The 22,043-nt window shown below is 32.2% G+C and overlaps 2 protein-coding genes across 5 annotated transcripts; one reads left to right on the top strand and one right to left on the bottom strand.

The window, feature by feature from the left end:
• The first annotated feature begins 2,835 nt into the window (after nt 1–2,835).
• Nucleotides 2,836–19,030, top strand: LOC130826038 (anaphase-promoting complex subunit 10). 4 transcript variants are annotated; one of them, XR_009046997.1, is made up of 8 exons: nt 2,838–3,256; nt 5,174–5,365; nt 5,459–5,519; nt 5,615–5,707; nt 15,989–16,059; nt 17,615–17,719; nt 17,817–18,207; nt 18,513–19,015. XR_009046997.1 is itself a non-coding variant. In XM_057691515.1 (7 exons), the coding sequence occupies exons 2-7, from the start codon at nt 5,196–5,198 to the stop codon at nt 17,884–17,886; spliced, it is 570 nt and encodes a 189-aa protein (XP_057547498.1). In that variant the 5' UTR covers nt 2,836–3,256; nt 5,178–5,195; the 3' UTR covers nt 17,887–19,030. The 4 variants fall into 4 exon arrangements, 2 of the variants coding, with proteins under 2 accessions (XP_057547498.1, XP_057547497.1); XR_009046996.1 differs by having other exon boundaries at nt 18,471–19,014; XM_057691515.1 differs by having other exon boundaries at nt 2,836–3,256; nt 5,178–5,365; nt 17,817–19,030.
• On the bottom strand, nt 18,481–21,785 carry LOC130825891 (xyloglucan galactosyltransferase KATAMARI1 homolog). Its single transcript, XM_057691347.1, has 4 exons — nt 20,787–21,785; nt 20,534–20,674; nt 20,392–20,451; nt 18,481–18,720 (listed from the first exon to the last, which is right to left on the bottom strand). The coding sequence occupies exons 1-4, from the start codon at nt 21,783–21,785 to the stop codon at nt 18,481–18,483; spliced, it is 1,440 nt and encodes a 479-aa protein (XP_057547330.1).
• Between the last annotated feature and the right edge of the window lie 258 nt (nt 21,786–22,043).

Below are 22,043 nucleotides of genomic sequence, written 5' to 3'. Positions count from 1 at the left end.
ACTTCTGTTGATTATTGTATGTTGGTGTATGTGTAATTTTTTTTTAATAGATGATGTTAAATATTTTATAAAATATTAAATGATTGATGGGATTTAAATTCGTAATTTTTTGTTATGTTGATTCTGATATCAATTTAATGAAATAATTTAACTAAAAAACTAAGTTGATGGTTGTAGTTTCAAGATATGTTTTATACTTCATTAAATTTATATATCACTTGTTCGATAATTATAAAATAGTTATTATCATAATTAACGATTGAATTAAATTGAAATGAAGATACTCTTAAGATCTTGATATTCAATATGAAAAATAAGTTTGGTTCACTTTCTCTAAATTGTAGCTTCATGAGTATTAAATATCATCAAGTTTTGGACAAGACGGTCTTAGAATGAGACTGTCAATTTGGGTTGGCTCAATTTGCGCGTGTATGAACCTCACATGCTTTCTCTCATTTTTTTCATTTTCTGGGCATTTTTCAATTTTAATCTTAAAGGTATCAAATTTTGACCTTAAAGGTATCAATTTCAACTTAAAGTAAACTTTAAGCAGATCAATTAGAAAAAAAAAATCAATTTTGACGTATTTGTGATCAATTTTGACGTTAAACTGATCAATTTCTACCTAAATATGGTTCTGTTTCACAATTTGAGAACGAAGTTAATAAAATGGTATTCTTTTATCATTTTATGAATGAATTTTAAACAACAAATGAATGGTCAATAACACTATCAATAATAGTGTTTAAATATTGTACAATACAAGTATTTTTATTCAATGCAACGTGATGGTTCTAATGGAACATAAGAGTACTTGTACTCTTTAATCATCGATCAATAATAGTGATATTACTTTTTCCTCAACAAGTTTATATATTTGTAAATAGTTCAAATTGAATACGTTAATAGTTAAATTATGACTCATAAATTAACAATTGATGTTTTATGATCTAACTCAATTTTGAACATATAAGCTTCAATTACCATTTTCAAAATAAGTATTTCAAAGTCTATAAAGATATTGTATAGGTTTTAATTCAAATTGAATATGTTAATAGTTAAATTATGACATATAATTTGACAATGATGTTTTATAATCTAACTCAATTTTGAACTTTTAATCTTCAATTATCGTTTTAAAAATAAATATTCAAATTGTATAGATATATTGTATAACATTTATTTCAAATTAAATATGTTAATAGTTTTAACACTAATATTGATTGTTTTATTGACCATTTATTTGTTGTTTGAAATTCATCCATAGAATGATTGAATAATTCCATTTTATATAACTTTGTTCTAAAAATTGTGAAACAAAACCATATTTAGGTAGAAATTAATCAGTTTAACGTCAAAATTGATCACTTATAAGTTCAAACTGGAATTCTTTACTTCAATTGATATGTTTAAGTATTACTTTACGTTGAAATTGATACCTTTAAGGTTAAAATGGATACCTTCTAATGTCAAAATTGATAAATGTCCAAAAATTAACTAAACAAGAAAAAACGAGTAATATTACACGCTTGAATTAAGCCGACCTACTCTTGATTTCAATTTGAGACAGTGTCGGCTAAGTTTTGGTGTTAAATATAGGGAGTCAGTCAAGAAAATACCCAAGTCAAAAGGGAAATTATTTAATCACTTCGCAATTAAGACTCAAGAGTGCAATACAACCCCTACAATTCTCTATCTTATTTAATTTTTTAGTTACTTTCATTGTTTTCAGCAGATTGCAACAATATTTTGTACTTTTTTAGTATATTGTTTTATTTTGCTAGTTTAGTTTTGAATTATAGTAATTTCATTTTTAATATATATATATATATGTATATATATATATTCTCTTCTTTTTAATCTTAAACATACAATTTAATTGTCTAATTATATTATTTTCTCTTATGGAGAGTCAGAGAGCCACTATTTTACAATAATTTTTTTGGGCAAATAATAATCACATGATGCATGGGAATATTTACCTTTTATGGAAGTCATGTACTCATTTATAGCGGACGGAACTCATAATTATTTTACTTAGCCACCAATTGGGATTGATAAAACTCTTTGTATTGTTTATTGTTTTTGTTCATCCACCATTAATATAATGTTCATCTATAAACTATGGCACCAATGTGATTCAATGCTGAAATTTATGTGTGGAATTTTTGTTCAGGTTATTATTTGATTTAGGATATGAAGAATGTATAGATTTACGCATTGAAATGGTAGAAAATTAAAATTAGAAAAAAAATCAATGTGAACGATTATAGAACTTAATATTTTAATTTATATAGTTGACTCTAATCAACTAGAATTTCTGTGGTTATCATTTTGTTAATGTTATTTAGGCTATTTCATTTACATTAGAATAATGGTAAGTTCGAATTATTAAGGTAGCAAATTAGACAACATAGAAGGCTGTTTAAGATTGTGCATCACAACTCTTGATAATAGTCACAAAATGATTACTTTTGCAATCAATGCATATTATATTTCAAGTTGTGTCAAGGCCAAAGCCTTTGTAGTATAGTGATCAATTACCATGTGAGAAAGATATTTTGTATCATGTGGTGCATAAATTGATATAATTGTTATATATCACAGAAATTATAAGATCTAATAAAATTAATATAACAAAGTTTATTTCTGTATACGTTTTAAGATCTTAACAATCCAAATGATGATATTTTTACTAATAATTTTATATTGTAAAAAAATTAAAAGGCAAAAGTTTTTTAAAGGAAAAAAGTAAATAAAAAAAATCCTAAAAAAATTGCGAAGAATTATGAAATAATTGATCTCTACAACAAAAAGAAAAAATATAGCTGATAAAAAAGCCTTCCATTTTCATTCTACTTTGAGCTTTCACTTCCTCATTTTCAGCGTTCTGCAGTAATTCTCTCTCTTTATCCCTCTCTTTTCGATTTTAATCTCCTTTCTATCAAAACCCTAATTTTTGTTATTTTAAAACTTCTGTTTTTGAATTTCAACCGCCTATTCCCCCAAATGTTAGGTTTACCCGTTAAAACCTCCTTGATCTTTTTAATTAAAAAAGTTTGGAATCCGTTAAAATCCAAATTTCAATCCCTCCCCTCTCAATTGCCGACAGAAACCCCAATTCTCAAAATTGCTTTTAAGTTCTGAGTTTATCAAACTAATTCTCATCCCAACTCATCAAACACAAGTTTTCGAAGGTTTTGAAACTCAGGATTTTGAGTACAAGCAACTCATAATTTAGAATTTCGAGTACAAGGTGAGTAATCTTTCGTTCTTGATTTTGAGTATTAGAAAGTTTTCCAATTTGATTATAAGTTGTTTAGTTGCTCATAATTGTGTTTGAATGTGTCCAGATATCGATTTAGGGTTGCTTGGTATAATTTGTTCTGTAGCATTTAGTCAATAAACTTTGCATGTAGGGTTGCTTAGTTTAGTTGTTGAATTTTTAATGTATGTTTTTTTAGAATGTGTGATAAAGTTCTGCTAAGGTTTCAACATAGTGCATCCAATATATATTCATGTTGATGATACTGATAAGGTTAATTTATTGGATCTACTAATAATGGATTGGGAGGATGAAAGTATGAAATTGGGTGCTACAAATTCTACATTTGGTATTGTCACAAATAGAAAGCTCGGTATCTTAACAATGACAATGATTTGGTTGGAATATTGAGAAATTTACATGGATGTGATCTTATTTACATTTGGGTTGGTGAGTTAGATGCTGAAAGTGACTTACTTAAGGCAGTTAGAATCTCTAGAAAAACCAAAGAGAAATAGAAGGTCATGGAAGAAGCATCTAATTCTCAAAAAGGTTCCACTAAACATTCCTTCTAAGCTGTCAATACGAAGGAGTAGAAGACTTGAACTTTTGTCTCTTGTCAAAACTCAACCAAGTCCTGTTGCTCAAATTGATCCAAGTCCTGTTAACCTGGATTCCTTGCAAGCATGCTGTAAAGGAAATTCTTTATGCTCACGATGATCCGACAAGGTATTGCACTAAATTGCACTATGGGAATATGTTTAAGAGTGCGTATGGACACAACATTAGGTCCATTGCAGAACCTGAGCAGTGGCCATATATCGATGAACCTGCCATACAACCTCCAATAATGAAAAGATCTGTTGGGAGGCCATTTCGATTCAAAAAGAGAGATGGAGATTGAGAAGAGAAAAGGAAAAAGGTCGAAGACAATCAAGTGTGGCAAGTGCAAGCTGTTGGGCCACAATGCAAAAACTTGCAAAAGTGGTTTAATTAATGGAGAACATATACAACAAGGGGGTTTGGTGGTTAAAAAGAAGGCAGCAAAGAATAAGGGCAAAAGGAGCTAGTTATGTCGTAGTAGTACGCTTATTAAGTTAGTAGACTATGAAGTATGTTTAAGTTTAGCAATCTTTTGTAAATGCTATTAAGCACTATGTGGAATACAAACAAGAATGAGAAAATGAAAAGTTTTCAACCTTTTTTTCCCCAATTTTAGTATGTGATTTACGGCTCTCATGATCAATTGATTTGGGGGCAAGTGATCTGCTATGGATTAGAGCAATTAGCAGGAATTTTGAAAAGAAAACAGAAAGAAAAAAAGAAAGCAATAGCACACTGATTTTCGAGCAACCAGCTACTCCAACTTCAGTATATTGTATATTACTAAAAGCATGCTCATTACATTATTATTTCAGCTATATATAGTGTTTAGCTACCCTCTTGCCAGCTCACGTAACTAATTGCTTTTTCCCTCCACTAGAAAATTCCCTCCTCTTACATTCTGTTATGGTATAACTGCATTATAATAAAAGTGGTTAATTCCCGTTTTCCTCAGCCACATCAGCATCATGGATTTGTTTCTTCCTCTTCCTTTTGTATGTCACCCATTGCTTGTATGGCATAGCATGATCATCATGTCTATAATTTTGTGGCTACAATTTAGCTTTTTCCAAAGTAGTCAATCCTTCAACACTTTGCAAAGGACCCAACCTAGTTGAACATGATGAATTGATGATTTCTAGAAGTTCACAAACTTAGTGCTAGTATAAGTTTTAGTTCAATTTCATATAGCACTACTAAAGAACAAGTATCAGTTCTAGTTAACTATCTTTTAACTGTACTTTTGCCATGTTATTTTTAAGAGGCAGATAATTGAATTTATTCTTTGTCCTATTTTGGTTCTAGGCAGATTTCCAGGGATATTGAGATGGCTTCGGAGGGAGAGGATGAAGGAAAGTTAGTTGGAGGGAGCAAGAATTTGGTTGTGGATGGTGACTTGAGAGAGATGACAAAAATAGCAGCTTGGAGTGTTAGTTCTAGCAAGCCTGGTAATGGAGTTCAGTGCCTCCGGGATGATAGTATTGAGACCTATTGGCAGTTAAGACAATCTATACTCTTCTCTAGCTCTCGTTCAGAATTTCAATTAGGTTTCTTAAATGTTGACTAATATTTTAGTGCTTTATTTTTCAGATCTGATGGAGCACAACCTCATCTTATAAACATTCAATTTCAGAAGAAAGTGAAATTGCAAGTAATGGCCATAGTATCAAGTATTTTCCCATTATCCTTGTTGTCTTTGGTGTGTTTCTTGCATCTCACTTTTTATCGAAAATGTTTTGTTTTCAGCTTATTGCACTCTATGTTGATTTCAAGCTTGATGAGAGCTACACACCGAGCAAGCTCTCTATTCGGGCTGGTGATGGCTTCCATAACTTGAAGGTTATTTTGAAACATCTAACACTTAACTTTTCTTAAGTGAATTTTGCTTTTACTGTTTTGGGTTAAGTTTTACATATTTCTTTTACAAATAGTCAAAATTTATAAATGCATTGAATGAAAAAGCACATACATTTTGGCTGTGTTCATCATTTTTAATATATTTATTTTTGTTAGAAGGTAGGGAGAATATAAGGAGAAAAGTAGTATAAGAGATAAACTTATATCAGTTTCTCTTGTATTTCATTTTCTGTTGTAACCAAATACTACACTACCTTACACATATATATAGCACAAGGAAAGGGAAAAGGAACAAATGTAGTACTATTGCAAGGGATAGATAAATCCACATGACAATGCATTCATTGTGTGGTTATATCAATCACAATACTCCCCCTTGAATGCATTACATATATGTTGAAATTTTATTATGACATTCATAATCCTAAAACTGTCTCATTAAAAACCTTTATCAGAAAAAAACCCAGTGGGATAAAAAAAAACTGATCAAAGGAAAAAAGAGTACAGTGAGCATATTTCTCCCCCTGAAGTTAACATATGTCTCGAAATCGACACATCCCAATCTTGCGTACCAAATACTCGAATTGCTTTGACGGGAGTGACTTTGTGAATAAATCAGCGGGGTTTTCATAAGATTGAATTTCTTGGACTTTCACCTTTTTATCTCTCTGTAGATCATGTGCGAAGAATAATTTAGGTTACAAGTGTTTTGTTCTGTCTCCCCTGATGTATCCTTCTCTGACTTGGTTGATACATGCATCATTATCTTCATAAATTGTAGTTGGTGCCCTAGTTGTATCGTTTAAGCCACAATCCTTTTGGAGTTGGCCGATTATGGATCTCAACCATACACACTCTCGGCTGGCTTCATATAAAGCTATTAGTTCTGCATGATTTGAGGATGTAGCCGTTAGAGTTTGTTTTGTTGATTTCCAAGATATTACGGTTCCTGCATATGTAAATACATATCCAGTTTGTGACTTGGCCGTATGTGGATCAGATAGATACCCTGCATCAGCATATCCAGTGAGTATAGCATCATTTCCTGACTGGAAAAAAAATCCAAGGTCTATAGTTCTCTTTAGGTACCGAAATAGATGTTTTATCTTATTCCAATGTCTTTCTGTTGGGGCATTGCTATACCTAGCTAATAAATTTCTAGAAAATGCTATATCAGGTCTTGTATTATTTGCTAAGTACATTAAAGCACCAATGGCATTCAAGTATGGCACTTCCGGGCCTAAAATTTCTTCGTATTCTTCTTGTGGGCGAAATGAGTCATCTTTTATATTTATTGATCGTACCACCATTGAGGAACTTAGTGGATGAGCCTTGTCCATGTAAAATCGTTTCAAAACTTTCTCAGTATAATTGCTCTGATGGACAAATATTCCACTTTTCAAATGTTCAATTTGTAGACCAAGACAGAATTTAGTTTTTCTTAAATCCTTTATCTCAAATTTTTTCATCAAATATTTAGTTGTATCTCAATTTCTCTTGAGGTTCCAATCAGATTTAAGTCATCTACATACACAGCAATTATTACGAAACTGACTTGAGATCGTTTGATGAATACACATGGGCTAATTTGGTTGTTTTTGAATCCTGCTTTCATAAGATATTCACTCAGACGATTATACCACATTCGCCCAGATTGCTTTAATCTATACAATGATTTCTTTAATTTTATAGAAAACATCTCTTTAGGTACATTCTTTGTTGGTAAGTTTAGTCCTTCAGGGACCTTCATATAGATGTCTGTGTCGAGTGACCCATATAAATATGTAGTTACGACATCCATCAATCTCATGTGTAGGCTTTGAGAAACTGTTAAACTTACCAAAAATCTGAGTGTGGTTGCATCAACTACTGGGGAATAGGTTTCTTCATAATCAACTCTTGGCATTTGAGAAAAACCTTGAGCTACAAGTCTTGCCTTATATCTAACAATTTCATTTTTCTCATTTCTTTTTCTTACAAATACCCATTTGAAGTCTACGGGTTTTATGCCTTTTGGAGTTTGTAAAATTTGCCCAAAAACTTCCCTTTTTTCTAATGATTTTAATTCCGCCTCAATTGCTTCTTTCCATCTTGGCCAATCAGGTTTTTTTCTGCATTCATTTATCGATATTGGCTTAAGATCATTTTCATCATTTATTATTTCAATAGCTACAGAATAAGCAAAGGATTCATTTGGAATGATCCCTTTTCGATTCCATTTTTTCTTGGAGAAAATATAATTTATTGAGATTTCATAATATTCATCCTTCTCATTATCGGAGATGTCTTGATTTTCTCCTTTATTTTCATTTTCATTTTGAATGTTATTTTGTGCACCTTCTAGTTTTCTCAATTTTCTTGGTTTTAAATCTTTTGAACCAAGTGGCATTCCACGCTTTCTTTGCACAACAATTTCATCACTTTTTGCTTTTTCATCAGGAATTTCTATTCGAGCTGGAGTATTTGCTGCTGGTATATGTGATTTTGTAACTCTCTTAGTATCTGTGAATGCATCAGGTAATTGGTTAGCAACACTTTGTAGATGAACAATTCGTTGTACTTGTTCACATGATTTTGTTTTTGGGTCTAAATATTCTCAATGTGTTGCTTTCCAAATTAGTTCCATATTTTTTTTCTGTAAGTCCACATTCTCCCCCCCTAAGGATGGGAATATTGTCTCATTAAAGTGGCAATCAGCAAATCTAGCTTGGAATTGATCATCTGTTAATGGTTCAAGATATCGAATGATTGATGGAGATTCAAAACCGACATATATTCCCATTCTTCTTTGTGGACCCATTTTTGTACGTTGAGGGGAGCAATGGGTACATATACAGCGCATTCAAAGATTTTCAAATGTGAAATATTTGGTTCATAACCAGCTACTAATTGCATTGGCGAATATTTATAATAAGCTGTAGGTCTTAGCCTAATCAATGATGCTGCATGTAATATTGCATAACCCCAGGCCGATGATGGTAATTTTGATTTCATTAGCAGTAGTCTTGCAATTAATTGCAATCTCTTAATTAAGGATTCAACAAGACCATTTTGTGTGTGAACATGTGGCACAGGGTGTTCCACTTTAATTCCAATTGACATACAATAATCATTAAAAGTTTGAGACGGCATTTGTCCAATCTAATACTTTTTATTGTATAATCAGGAAAATGACTTTTCAATTTGATGATTTGTGCAAGTAGTTTTGCAAATGCATTGTTTCTACTTGATAGAAGGCTTACATGTGACCATCTTGTGGAAGCATCTATTAAGACCATAAAGTACCTAAAAGGTCCACATGGTGGATTAATTGGTCCACATATATCTCTTTAAATTCTTTCAAGAAATATAGGAGATTCAGTAACAATCTTATTTACTGATGGTCTAGTAATAAATTTTTCAAGAGAACAAGAGGTGTATAAGAGCTCATTCGACTGGGGAATCTTAATATTTCTTAGTGGATGCCCGAATGAATTTCTATTATTTTATACATCATCCCAGTGCCAGGATGACCTAAGCAGTCATGCCATAAAGTGAATAGCTCTTTATTGTCTAATCTTATCATATTTATTTCAATCGGGCGTATATGGGTGAGATACAACCCCGATGAATATGCTGGCATCCTTTCAAGGATAATTTTCGTTCCATTTCTTTCTGCTGTAAGGCATAAGAATTCTTTTTCATTTATACTTTTGGTTTTCATATGGTAACCATTTTGTCTTATTGCCTTGAAACTGATAAGATTTCTTCGAGATTTACTCGAGTATAGTGCATCATTTATTTCTAATTTTGTCCCCATAGGGAGTATGATGCATGCCTTTCCAGTGCCTTCGATTAATTTTGTTGTTCCTGATATGGTATTAACATTTGCCTCAAGCAAAATGTTAGGTTTGAAAAATATTCTCGATTTTTCAATATCGTATGTGTTGCTCCACTGTCCAGGAGGCAATGAAATGTTGATCCAATAATTGACATTTCCTTTTCTAAGACAAGAGAAGAAGAAAAAGAAATTATATTATTAATATAAAGCTAGAATACTCAATACAAAAAGAAACATAAGTAGAGAGTTACAACTTATCAAATGAAAAACAAGTTAGATAAACAGAAAATGCATCTAGTCATCTCAAAAGATATAATTATCTTCTTCTTGGGGATCAAGTTTGTGGAGGTTCACATCCTCAGTAAAGAAATCGAAGACATCTAAGGTGGGCCCAAATGTACTTGCTTCATTTACAAAATTTGCTTTTGCCCCTTTTCCTTTGTTTTTCTGAGAAGCTTGATATAAATCCACTAAATGTTTGGCGGTACGACAAGTTCGCCCCCAATGTCCAGTCATGCCACATCTACGAAGTGTTGCTAACCAATTACCTGATGCATTCACAGATACTAAGAGAGTTACAAAATCACATATACCAGCAGCAAATACTCCAGCTCGAATAGAAATTTCTGATGAAAAAGCAAAAAGTGATGAAATTGTTGTGCAAAGAAAGCGTGGAAGGCCACTTGGTTCAAAAGATTTAAAACTAATAAAATTGAGAAAACTAGAAGGTGCACAAAATAACATTCAAAATGAAAATGAAAATAAAGGAGAAAATCAAGACATCTCCGATAATGAAAAGGATGAATATTATGAAATCTCAATGAATTATATTTTCTCCAAGAAAAAATGGAATCGAAAAGGGATCATTCCAAATGAATCATTTGCTTATTCCGTAGCTATTGAAATAATAAATAATGAAAATGATCTTGAGCCAATATCGATAAATGAATGCAGAAAAAGACCTGATTGGCCAAGATGGAAAGAAGCAATTGAGGCGAAATTAAAATCATTAGAAAAAAGGGAAGTTTTTGGGCAAATTTTACAAACTCCAAAAGGCATAAAACCCGTAGGCTTCAAATGGGTATTTGTAAGAAAAAGAAATGAGAAAAATGAAATTGTTAGATACAAGACAAGACTTGTAGCTCAAAGGTTTTCTCAAATGCCAAGAGTTGATTATGAAGAAACCTATTCCCCAGTAGTTGATGCAACCACACTCAGATTTTTGGTAAGTTTAACGGTTTCTCAAAGCCTACACATGAGATTGATGGATGTCGTAACTGCGTATTTATATGGGTCACTCGACACAGACATCTATATGCAGGACCCTGAAGGACTAAACTTACCAACAAAGAATGTACCTAGAGAGATGTTTTCTATAAAATTAAAGAAATCATTGTATGGATTAAAGCAATCTGGGCGAATGTGGTATAATCGTTTGAGTGAATATCTTATGAAAGCAGGATTCAAAAACAACCATATTAGCCCATGTGTATTCATCAAACGATCTCAAGTCGGTTTCGTAATAATTGCTGTGTATGTAGATGACTTAAATCTGATTGGAACCCCAAGAGAAATTGAGATAACAACTAAATATTTGATGAAAGAATTCGAGATGAAGGATTTAGGAAAAACTAAATTTTGTCTTGGTCTACAAATTGAACATTTGAAAAGTGGAATATTTGTCCATCAGAGCAATTATACTGAGAAAGTTTTGAAATGATTTTACATGGACAAGGCTCATCCACTAAGTTCCCCAATGGTGGTACGATCACTAAATATAAAAGATGAACCATTCCGCCCACAAGAAGAATACGAAGAAATTTTAGGCCCGGAAGTGCCATACTTGAGTGCCATTGGTGCTTTAATATACTTAGCAAATAATACAAGACCTGATATAGCATTTTCTGTAAATTTATTAGCTAGGTATAGCAATGTCCCAACAGAAAGACATTGGAATGAGATAAAACATCTATTTCGGTACCTAAAGAGAACTATAGACCTTGGATTTTTTTTTCCAGTCAGGAAATGATGCTATACTCACTGGATATACTGATGCAGGGTATCTATCTGATCCACATACGGCCAAGTCACAAACTGGATATGTATTTACATATGCAGGAACCGTAATATCTTGGAAATCAACAAAACAAACTCTAACGGCTACAACCTCAAATCATGCAGAACTAATAGCTTTATATGAAGCCAGCCGAGAGTGTGTATGGTTGAGATCCATGATCGGCCAACTCCAAAGGGATTGTGGCTTAAACGATACAACTAGGGCACCAACTACAATTTATGAAGATAATGATGCATGTATCAACCAAGTCAGAGAAGGATACATCAGGGGAGACAGAACAAAACACTTGTCACCTAAATTATTCTTCGCACATGATCTACAGAGAGATAAAAAGGTGAAAGTCCAAGAAATTCAATCTTGTGAAAACCCCGCTGATTTATTCACAAAGTCACTCCCATCAAAGCAATTCGAGTATTTGGTATGCAAGATTGGGATGTGTCGATTTCGAGACATATGTTAACTTCAGGGGGAGAAATATGCTCACTGTACTATTTTTTCCTTTGATCAGTTTTTTTTTATCCCACTGGATTTTTTTTCTGATAAAGGTTTTTAATGAGACAGTTTTAGGATTATGAATGTCATAATAAAATTTTCACATATATGTAATGCATTCAAGGGGGAGTGTTGTGATTGATATAACCAACACAATGAATGCATTGTCATGTGGATTTATCTATCCCTTGCAATAGTACTACATTTGTTACTTTTCTCTTTCCTTGTGCTATATATATGTGTAAGGTAGTGTAGTATTTGGTTACAACAGAAAATGAAATACAAGAGGAACTGATATAAGTTTATCTCTTGTACTCCTTTTCTCCTTATATTCTCCCTACCTTGTAGTATTTTTGGATAATTAGGTAGAGCATTAATGCTACGAGTAATACAATTAAACCCATAATGATAAGGAATGCGTCTAGCATTTTACTTATATAATATTGTGATTTTTCAATAATAGTTCATTATTTTGCTCCGCAACAAGAAGTGTTTTTAGCAATTCATGATATTTCTTGAAATGTCTTTCACGATATTGTTGCTGTAACAAAATGCTATTTATGTGAAAGGTTGATAATGTTTTTTCTATCATTTCTTCATCTGTTATTATTTGTCCACAATAGACTAATTTTGATTTTATCATATGAAGGGCTGAATTATAATCACTGATTGATTTGAAATCTATAAATCTTAACTCTCGCCATTCATCGATGGCCTTTGGGAGAAGTACACTTTTATTATGGCCAAATCTTTCATTTAGCTCTTCCCAAAGTAATTTTGGGTCCTCATAATTGGTGTATTCATGTTTGAGACTGTCGGTTAAATGATGTCTCAAAATTGATGTAGCTTTTGCCTTATCTTGCTTAATTTTTATGGGATCTCTTTCAATACCCATTCCTTTGTCGGTGGGATTAAGTTCAATTATTGTGTATAATAAACTTTTTCCTTTTAGATATAATTTAACATCTGAAGCCCATTGTATAAATTTGTTTCCTGTTAATTTCAGGGCATTGAATTCTCTCTTTTTGAGATCAACCATTATTTTCTACAATTAAGAAAATGACAAGGTTATTTAATGATTTTGTGTATCATCAGAGATATTAAAGCATATTAGTCTTATCTCCCCCTGATTTAATATCTCAAACATAATAAGTACAATATAATTATAAATAAAAAAATAGATAGTATTAATAGATAATAAAACAAACAAAAAATAAATACATATTGCTAAACAAATGCAAGATTTATAATTTATTTTTGGATAATTAGGTAGAGCATTAATGCTACGAGTAATACAATTAAACCCATAATGATAAGGAATGCGTCTAGTATTTTACTTATATTGTCGGCAATTGGATTGATGTGAGTGTTTGTAGATGTATTGTTTGCCATGGATGGTTGAAGGAAAAAGAAGATGAAGGAAAAAAAATTATTTATTGTGTTTGGGATAAGGTGTGAGTGGTGTGTGTGAGTTTGTGACGGTAGAAGTCCCTATTTATAAGGGGTGAACAGGTAAATTTATTATTATTATTATTATTATTATTTATTTATTATTATTATTTTTTTCAGAATCGAACCCGTGACGATTTACTTAAATTATAATTTTCGGACCACTCTGGTAATCATCCCAGGGTGATATATTACAATTAGAAAAGGATTTTATGTTGTGTAGAAATAATGTGGTCATGTCTGCTAATAATCTGTGTTATAGGTAAATTAAGACAATTTATTATTATAATGTTAAACAAAATAGAATCAAATAAAATCGTTATTTATTATTATTTGAAGGTGAAATTGTATTTTATGAGTTTATTAAGTGATTATATAATTTATAGACTAAAATAACCAAATGCATATGCACATAATATGATGACATGATCAGATAAATAGAGATAAAACCGTCCATAAAGGCGATAACAAAACTAAATTAGCCAGTCCATAAAGGCGGTCATTACAAAATAAAGTAGAAAATGTAAAAGAAGGAGAATGAGGGTTTTTGATGTAAAGAGTAAAGTTGAAAGGATAAGGGATATGGTAAAAAAATTTAGGGTAATTCGATTTTATAGAAGGTTATCCCAAATTGTACAATATACCGTATTATTTATGTATACTTAAAAGAAATACGTAAAGTAAAAAGGTAAACAAAAAAAAGCACATGGATATAAATGCAAATACTGCAAATAAAAAAATGCACATATAAATATACAAGAATAAAAATAATACTAACAGTCCATTTAGGCGGTAAAAGAAAAACAATTAACCAACCATATAGGCGGTTTAGAGAATAACAAAAGAAATAAATAATACTAACCGTCCATATAGGCGGTAAAAAAAGAAAAAAATTTAACCAGCCATATAGGCGGTATAAAATAAAACAATAACAAAAGCAATAAAGTGTCCTTGTCATCCGTAAAGGTGACGTATTGTCCAATAAATTATTTTATGGGTCATTTAAATTTATCTTGCAACGTTTAGTTTTTGTTCCTCCCTCATCATCTTTGGTTCTTTTATTACTTGGTGAGGGTTTATTTTCAGTTGTTGTTGTTGGAGCATTATTAGTTGGTTGCGTTGATGGATTATTTGTTGGTCGTACCGGTGGAATATTAGTCGGTGGAACTGGTGGATTATTAGTTGGTCGTACATGTGCATTACGAGTTGGTGGTACAGGTGGACCATTAGTATTATTGGGATTATTATGTCGGAGCTGATTTAAATCAGTCCTTGCTGGGTTTGTAGTGAAGGGTATGGAATTATGCTCAATTATAAAATATAACAATGTGTTAGAAACACCTTGGATGATGATGTTGACACCATTTGATTGTTGGTCCATTTGTGGGTACCGATGAAGAAAAAATGCTTAATTAGGTTTGTAAAAATATTACCTTCTTGATTATTAAGGGTAGAGCTGGTGCTGATAACGTGTTAGAAGGTAGGGAGAATATATATTTCATTTTCTGTTGTAACCAAATACTACACTACCTTACACATATATATATAGCACAAGGAAAGGGAAAAGGAACAAATGTAGTACTATTGCAAGGGATAGATAAATCCACATGACAATGCATTTATTGTGTGGTTATATCAATCACAACAATTTTTATTTTCATGAAACTGCACTTTAGTTTTCACTAGTCTTTTTACATAATACTGATGAGCATGTCAAATATATTGGTAAATTATAGTATATTGGCCATTATATTGGTTCATGTAGCCGACCTCAATCTTTTGGGATTAAGGTTGTGGCATTATTGACTGATAAACATGACACATTTTAGCCTTTTAGAGTATACAAAAACTAAGCGGATGCATTTTATGAATCAAAGCACTGTTATTTGTTGTGGGCAATTCTTTATTAGCTGGTTAACTGTCTTGAATCAGCTTTTGAGTTCAAAAGAGAAATTGGACCTTGCTTTGATTATTTAAGAACTAATTTCAGTTGCTAATATATAATCCTATCGTTTTCTAGTGTGTTTATTAAATGGATTTAATCTTTGGACTTGTTGCTTAAGGTTCATTTCATGAAGTCAAATTGAGAGATTATTAAGTGAATCAAGGGATTGTAATATTCATGTGTAGTGTATAATGCATATGAAAACACTGAAGATGTTTTCAAATTTCGTATATTAACTTTCTTACCTGCACCAATTTACTTGTATCCAAGTTTGGATGCCTTTTAAAGGTCATATTTTCTTCAATCTCTACTTTTTAATTAATGCAAATCCCTAAGAATAGCTTAGCCCCTGATTCTTTGAAGAAAATTGATATACATGACAAATCCAAGTGCAAGTGGCATCTTCTATCCCCTTCCTGAATCCTCTCTTCTCATCTTGCTGCCATTTTATGCCATATTCCTTTTTTGGTATTTGTATAGGAAATAAAAGCGGTGGAGCTAGTCAAACCAACTGGCTGGATGTCTATCTCATTGTCCGGAAATGACCCACGGTGAGACGATGTTGTATTTTATTATCTATAGTACCATGTGAATTTTATCTATTGTGATAGTAACTTTTCTTTTCTTACTGATAGGTTTAGTTTTTAATGTAAATCTTTGCTCTAATTTTTTTTCTTCTGTTTTTAATGCCATCACAAAATCATGATCGACAAATTGAACAAGTAAATCTTTGTTTTGAAAACAACAATGTCACTTGTTTCAACGAGGCCAAAAGATTTATATCTCTTTGGTTTTGGATTATAGTAAAATGACAAGGGTTAATCGTTAACAACCTATTTGTTAGTGCTATTAGCTATTCCTAACAAGGGTAAAGTTGCGTACATCTGACCCTCCTAAACCTCATCCTAGTTGGGAGCCACTTGATGGCATTGGGGTAGTAGAATGGGGTGCGATATTTCAGCAGCATCCATAGGTTGGGTATTGGTTATGATGGGGGATCCGATCAACAACTTATAGCATTTTCATATGTAGTTTTCTAGCCATATCCAAAACGGTAGGTGATGAGACTGCATGCGAGGAACTAATTGCTAAGAGTAGTACCCAAATCTGGATGATGATTATTTTTCGGGGGGGGGGGGGGGGGGGGGGGGGGTGGGGGTGGGGATGTTATTTGACAATGAATTTTACAAGATTTTGTTATTGAAGATTGAGACAACATGAATATGGTCCTTTCTCAGGGAATTAATTGTATGAATTTTGTGGCTAATGAATTTGTCTCTAAATTATTAGCGGTTAGATTATCAGGAAACAATGAATTGATTATGCGGTGTTCAGTTTGCTACAGTGCTATGATCGGATAAAAACGTCTTTGTTCACCTTCACAGCTTGGACTCAAAATCTTATGCTATTATTGTACTTGCTCGTTTTTATCATGCAGTTGGGTATTTTACATTTGCTGAATTTTTAATACATGACTCATAATGTTGTTCAATTCATATTTTGAATGATTGGCTAGTCCCTTTTTGTTCCTTTTCTCAGGTGGAATCTGAGTTTTTATTAGAAATCAGTCATCAGATTCTGAATTCTCTTCATGGAAGATTAGGTTGACCGATTAACCAATCATCTAAACTGATCAAGTTTATCTTGATTGCATTTTCTCATTTTATGCTACATAGTAGGTCTATTGTTTCTATCTGCCTCTTGATTCTGATCTCCAGGCTTCCTTTAAATCTGGCGAGCTTGTCGTTGGTTCGACTAGGTTCTTTTATTCACTATGTGGTTGAAATGTGGATGTAGGTCTTAGGTTTAGACTCATCGATTTTATATAGCATTGTCCTTTTAGACTTAGGGTCTTCAAGACCACCAACAATCATTATGTAAAATTTTTGATGCACTTGTGATTGTTTTGCAATTATCGTGGCCTATATTGTGGTGTGACAATCTCAAAAACCTTCATCATGCTGTATTATTGTTGTTGCTATGGGTGTATTCAACTTTGCAACTAGAACGTTCTCGCGAAAGTTTTTTGAAATTATCTATCTGAAATAATCTAATCTTGTGCAGCTTCCCATTCCATTTTCTGACAATTTAACTGCATTTTTACAGGGAGACTTTTGTTAATACGTTTATGCTGCAAATTGCTGTTTTGTCGAACCATCTTAATGGGAGAGATACCCACGTGCGCCAGATCAAAGTTTATGGACCTCGACCGTATGTTGATATACCTTTTAGTAGTATTGTTTTCAATTTCTAAATTATTAGCCTTCTTCGTGTCAAAATGATTGTTTTTGGCTATGAACTGTAACAGGAATCTAATTCCTCGCCAGCCATTTCAGTTCACCTCTGCTGAGTTTTTGACATATTCATCTGTCAGATGAGGACAGTGAGATGCTACCCGCCTGCCTGATTGCATCGTCACTTATGTATTTATTGTTCGAACATACATCTGGGGTGTTCATTTATTTTTCGACTCTCATTTGGGACCGACAGATGATGATTCCCCGATTTGCTTTGTGGAAAGCCGTAGAATTTAGCTAAGGTTTGGCTTGATCTGATGCCGTCACCATTTTTCTATCCTGAACAAATGTATTATATTGAGATAAATCTACTGAAGAACAATGTCCAAGACCCTTGCACGAATTGCAAGCTATTCGGCCATGGAAACATCACACATACTATCAAGCCGAAGTTGCATTAAGGTAAATCGGTTGCTTCTGGCAGATGTTAATTTCGTTGGCTTCGATTATGTGTCAAGTATTTAGTGATATTGTAGTTTGCACTGATAAATTATAGGTGATTTCAGTCATTTATGGCAACTTCGTTTTGGAATTACAATTTTTCAAAAAATCTCCCTATTTCAGGAGTTAATATTGCATTAGATCATAAATCAAATAGTACAATCTACACAAGAAAAAAAAAAATCAAAGTTTACCTAATTCTTGCATATTAAAAATGCATACAGACTCCTAGAATTAATTTTCTTTGGGGCTTTGTGGTGATGGAGATGGTGGCGGCGGCAGCGGTCCTTCACTCCTTACGAGGATTAAGGTTTGAACTTGCTTACACAAAGGTTTACAGCTACCTTTGCATATATCTTCTGTTGCTTGGTCTACTTCCATGCATATCTCCATGCATGCGTCCGAACATGGTGGAATTTGGGGCGGCATCGGACCAGGGGCAGGTGTGAAAGCCTTTAGATGTGGATGCTCGTTCTGAGCATTACACGAATGTAATAACATTATAATAGCCATTAGAACCATTAAGCTAACCTTCCTCGCCGATTCCATTACTTTTTTTCCTTGCCTTTTAACCTAAATTTTCCCTGCAAACTTTCGCAGGGGCGATATTTAGGCAAAAGTTGAAAACCAGAGTGAATTTGGTTTTGAATTAAAGATAATGTATATTAATGGATGATTACATAAGTGTTTTGGGTTGGATGTGCTATTAATCAATTTGCATATTTTTGGAAAATTAGTTATAATTAGGTAGGATTTGCTAATAGTTACTCCTCTCAGTTTTCTTATGTTCTTTCAATTTATTTTTTGCACAAGTTTTAATGTAAATCTTAAATCTTAATATTTCTAAATATGCATAATGAAAAATTATAAAAAATACATAATTAAAAAGTATACATTAAGATGAATTTAACGAGATTTTACATGAATATATTTTATTTTCTAAATATGTGTAAAAAATATTTATTAAATTTCTGTCCTTAAGTTGAAATATTTCAAATGGAATAACATTAGTGAATGGTGGGAGTACTATTTTGTAACTAGACAACGTGTATCTCCTGTTATGTGGTTTTGCCTAGATGTTGAATTTAAAAAATGCATGTTATTAATTACTTAAAAATAAAGTAAGCACTATTATAGTATACTTCTACGTACTTTTTTTTTGAAGTGAAGTAAACACCTACACAAGGCTACATTAACGTAAACTTTAATTACGTTAAAATTGTTTATAAATCATAAAATAAAAGATATGTGAAACAAAATAATAAATAACATTAATTAAAAGAAAATAGGAGTATAAGTTTTAAGTCAAAGTCTAATATAAATTTGATCTATACTATTTATTTTTCACTTTTTAATTTTTCATTCACACCCTCATACCTTTTATTTTATATTTCATTTGTTCACACTTTTTAACTCAATCCCCCTAAAATTAATTTCGTGCACATTAAATTTTTTATGGATTAAGTTTATTTCGTGAATTTTCATGAATTAATGCTAATGCACATTTATAACTTTTAATACCTCTAGTTATATATATAATTAAGGGAAATTTTCCATGAATGATACAAATTTTAGCTAATTTGCCTATAATAGTTAAACTTTTGGTTAATCATAAATAATACTAATTTTGGGGGTGTTTTTCTAGAATAATACAAATTTTTGTTTAACTACTAATTTACATTTGTTTTTTTTCAAGTAACCTACTATAAATAAAAGCTGGTAGTATTCTAGGGAAACACCTCCTAAGTTAGTATTTATTTTAGGAAAATTAGTAATATTTTATATTATTCATGGTCATTTCCATATAAGTAAACATTATATGGTAAGTTTTTCTTTTAAGTAAACGATATTAAGTAATTTTATTAAAGCTATAATAAATTCTAATATGAATATGTTTTTATTAACGATAATTGATTTAAAAAGTATAAACAAAACTTGTAAATAATAAAAAATTTCAAGTTGTAACTACTAAAAGAAAGATAATATAAAGAGATACTTCAGTATGTATAATTTTTAAGTGCATAATTTTAGATCAAATTACAGAAAAAAAGATGTATATATATTCAAATATCCCACACAATCAATAAAAATTTACTCATTGAAAAATGGTTTAAGCTTTGCACCTTTTGACATATTGCTGCTCACATCCATGGCCTGTTCCATGTAAAATTCATCGTCTCGAATTTTCGATCTTCTTAAGAACTTCTTGAATCGAAATATCGAATGCGTCTTCAAAAGTCTCTAATTTGTTATTAGCATAAATAATCCTTGGTATTAACTTAATTACCTCTTCTCTCATTGTTGATACATTTTCCTCTGATATCTGTGACAGCATTTTTTCGACACTAATAGTCCCATTTCGGATCCCATCTTCCGGTATAAAAACCGAATATCTTGTATAATTTTCCGGTACATGCCATATGTATTGCTTTTAGGATGATTGCGGGTGAAAAAAAACTGGTATACAACCAGCCAAAATCGAATCAAAAGTAGACCGTCTTGTAAACGAATCCCCTGGTGGCTGCAGACAGAATTTAGACTTCATACACTTCAATTATGTGTGTAGGAATACTACATAAGTCAGAATTTTGTGCACAATGAACTAATATGCAGCTATTATTTTTCGCTCTTGTACACTGATCAATCAACTTCCCTTGAATGGATTGTCGTTTATGAGGGCGTGGTGCACCAGCAAAGACGGAAAGGTAGCTTCTATTCGAAGCTGTCCCGACTCGTTCCTGCCAATCGAGCACATCTCTGTCAGTCGAGGGATGGAAATAGGTTGGATATGGGATGGCAAACTCGTTTTCGTTAGGATAATTTGTTTCGATTGATAAAACCGTCATGTTTTTAGATTCAGGCAATCTTAATAGCTTGTTACCCCACTTATGAACATGATCACTAGCTCTATTGAAATCCCAACTGATTCTTCCTAGTACAAAGAAGTGATACTTACCCATCATAACATTCCATTCCGGTTTTTCCCTTAGCCATGACACGAAATCTAAGGCTCCGGCATCTTTGATAGATGAGCTAGACTTGTTATAAAAATACGGGCTGACTTGTAGGCCAGGATAAAACGGTGCGTAGATTGCGGATGCTAGGGAAGAGTTGCTAGTTAAGCATTCATATTGCTTCATTCTACTATGAAATATGATTGATAGAGTATATTGGTTAGTATCATACCAATTTTCCCAATTGAGTTTAGCCCCGAAACCATTGTTTTGGAAGAAAGGACAATAATCAAAGTTTTCCTTGAGTGTATGGCAATTTCTTAGCAAATCTTGGTTGAATCTTGGAGGAAGATCATGCATATAAATGTAACGATTCGTGCAATTAGGATCAAGTCTTTGCCTTCCTATTGCGTTTTCTTGATTACTTGATCTTGTGGAGACTCTTAGAGGCTGAAGGAAGTTGCTAATCGCGGTTTGATTAGTTGATAAGTAGGGTTTGTTAAGGAATGTGATTGTGAAGCATAACAACAAGAATGTTGAAAGTGTTATATGAAATGAGGTTTTGTAGTCTAAATTTAGCTTCATAATAGCTATTTAGGAAAATAGTTAAGGGGTAAGTTTGAATTTCAACAAGGTGCTCTAGTCATCCATGAACCTTAAGAAGACTATGATGAAGCATGTTTTTTAAGTTTCCAATTGCTTTTGTCCATTGTCCAAGGTTTTTCTTCCATTTCAAGTTTTCAAAATATTGTTGTGGCTCTAATTCCAAAACAAAACTATGTATTACAATTTACAACTCCCTAGGAGACATCTATAAATTAGAATATAATAGAAGTTTTGATT

Source organism: Amaranthus tricolor, chromosome 10 (assembly GCF_026212465.1).
Source record: "Amaranthus tricolor cultivar Red isolate AtriRed21 chromosome 10, ASM2621246v1, whole genome shotgun sequence".
Classification (NCBI taxonomy): Eukaryota; Viridiplantae; Streptophyta; class Magnoliopsida; order Caryophyllales; family Amaranthaceae; genus Amaranthus; species Amaranthus tricolor.
This window is presented reverse-complemented; position numbering and strand designations above follow the sequence as displayed.

What these genes read in the sequence shown, in the direction of transcription:
- LOC130826038 (XM_057691515.1), top strand. Translation starts at nt 5,196, where the DNA reads ATGGCTTCGGAGGGAGAGGATGAAGGAAAGTTAGTTGGAGGGAGCAAG. An exon ending in AGTATTGAGACCTATTGGCA is followed by an intron (nt 5,366 to 5,458) that starts GTTAAGACAATC and finishes TTTATTTTTCAG; the next exon opens with ATCTGATGGAGCACAACCTC. An exon ending in AAAGTTTATGGACCTCGACC is followed by an intron (nt 17,720 to 17,816) that starts GTATGTTGATAT and finishes GAACTGTAACAG; the next exon opens with GAATCTAATTCCTCGCCAGC.
- LOC130825891 (XM_057691347.1), bottom strand. Translation starts at nt 21,785, where the DNA reads ATGAAGCTAAATTTAGACTACAAAACCTCATTTCATATAACACTTTCA. An exon ending in ACATAATTGAAGTGTATGAA is followed by an intron (nt 20,675 to 20,786) that starts GTCTAAATTCTG and finishes TCATCCTAAAAG; the next exon opens with CAATACATATGGCATGTACC. An exon ending in ACATGGAACAGGCCATGGAT is followed by an intron (nt 18,721 to 20,391) that starts GTGAGCAGCAAT and finishes TGTAATGCTCAG; the next exon opens with AACGAGCATCCACATCTAAA.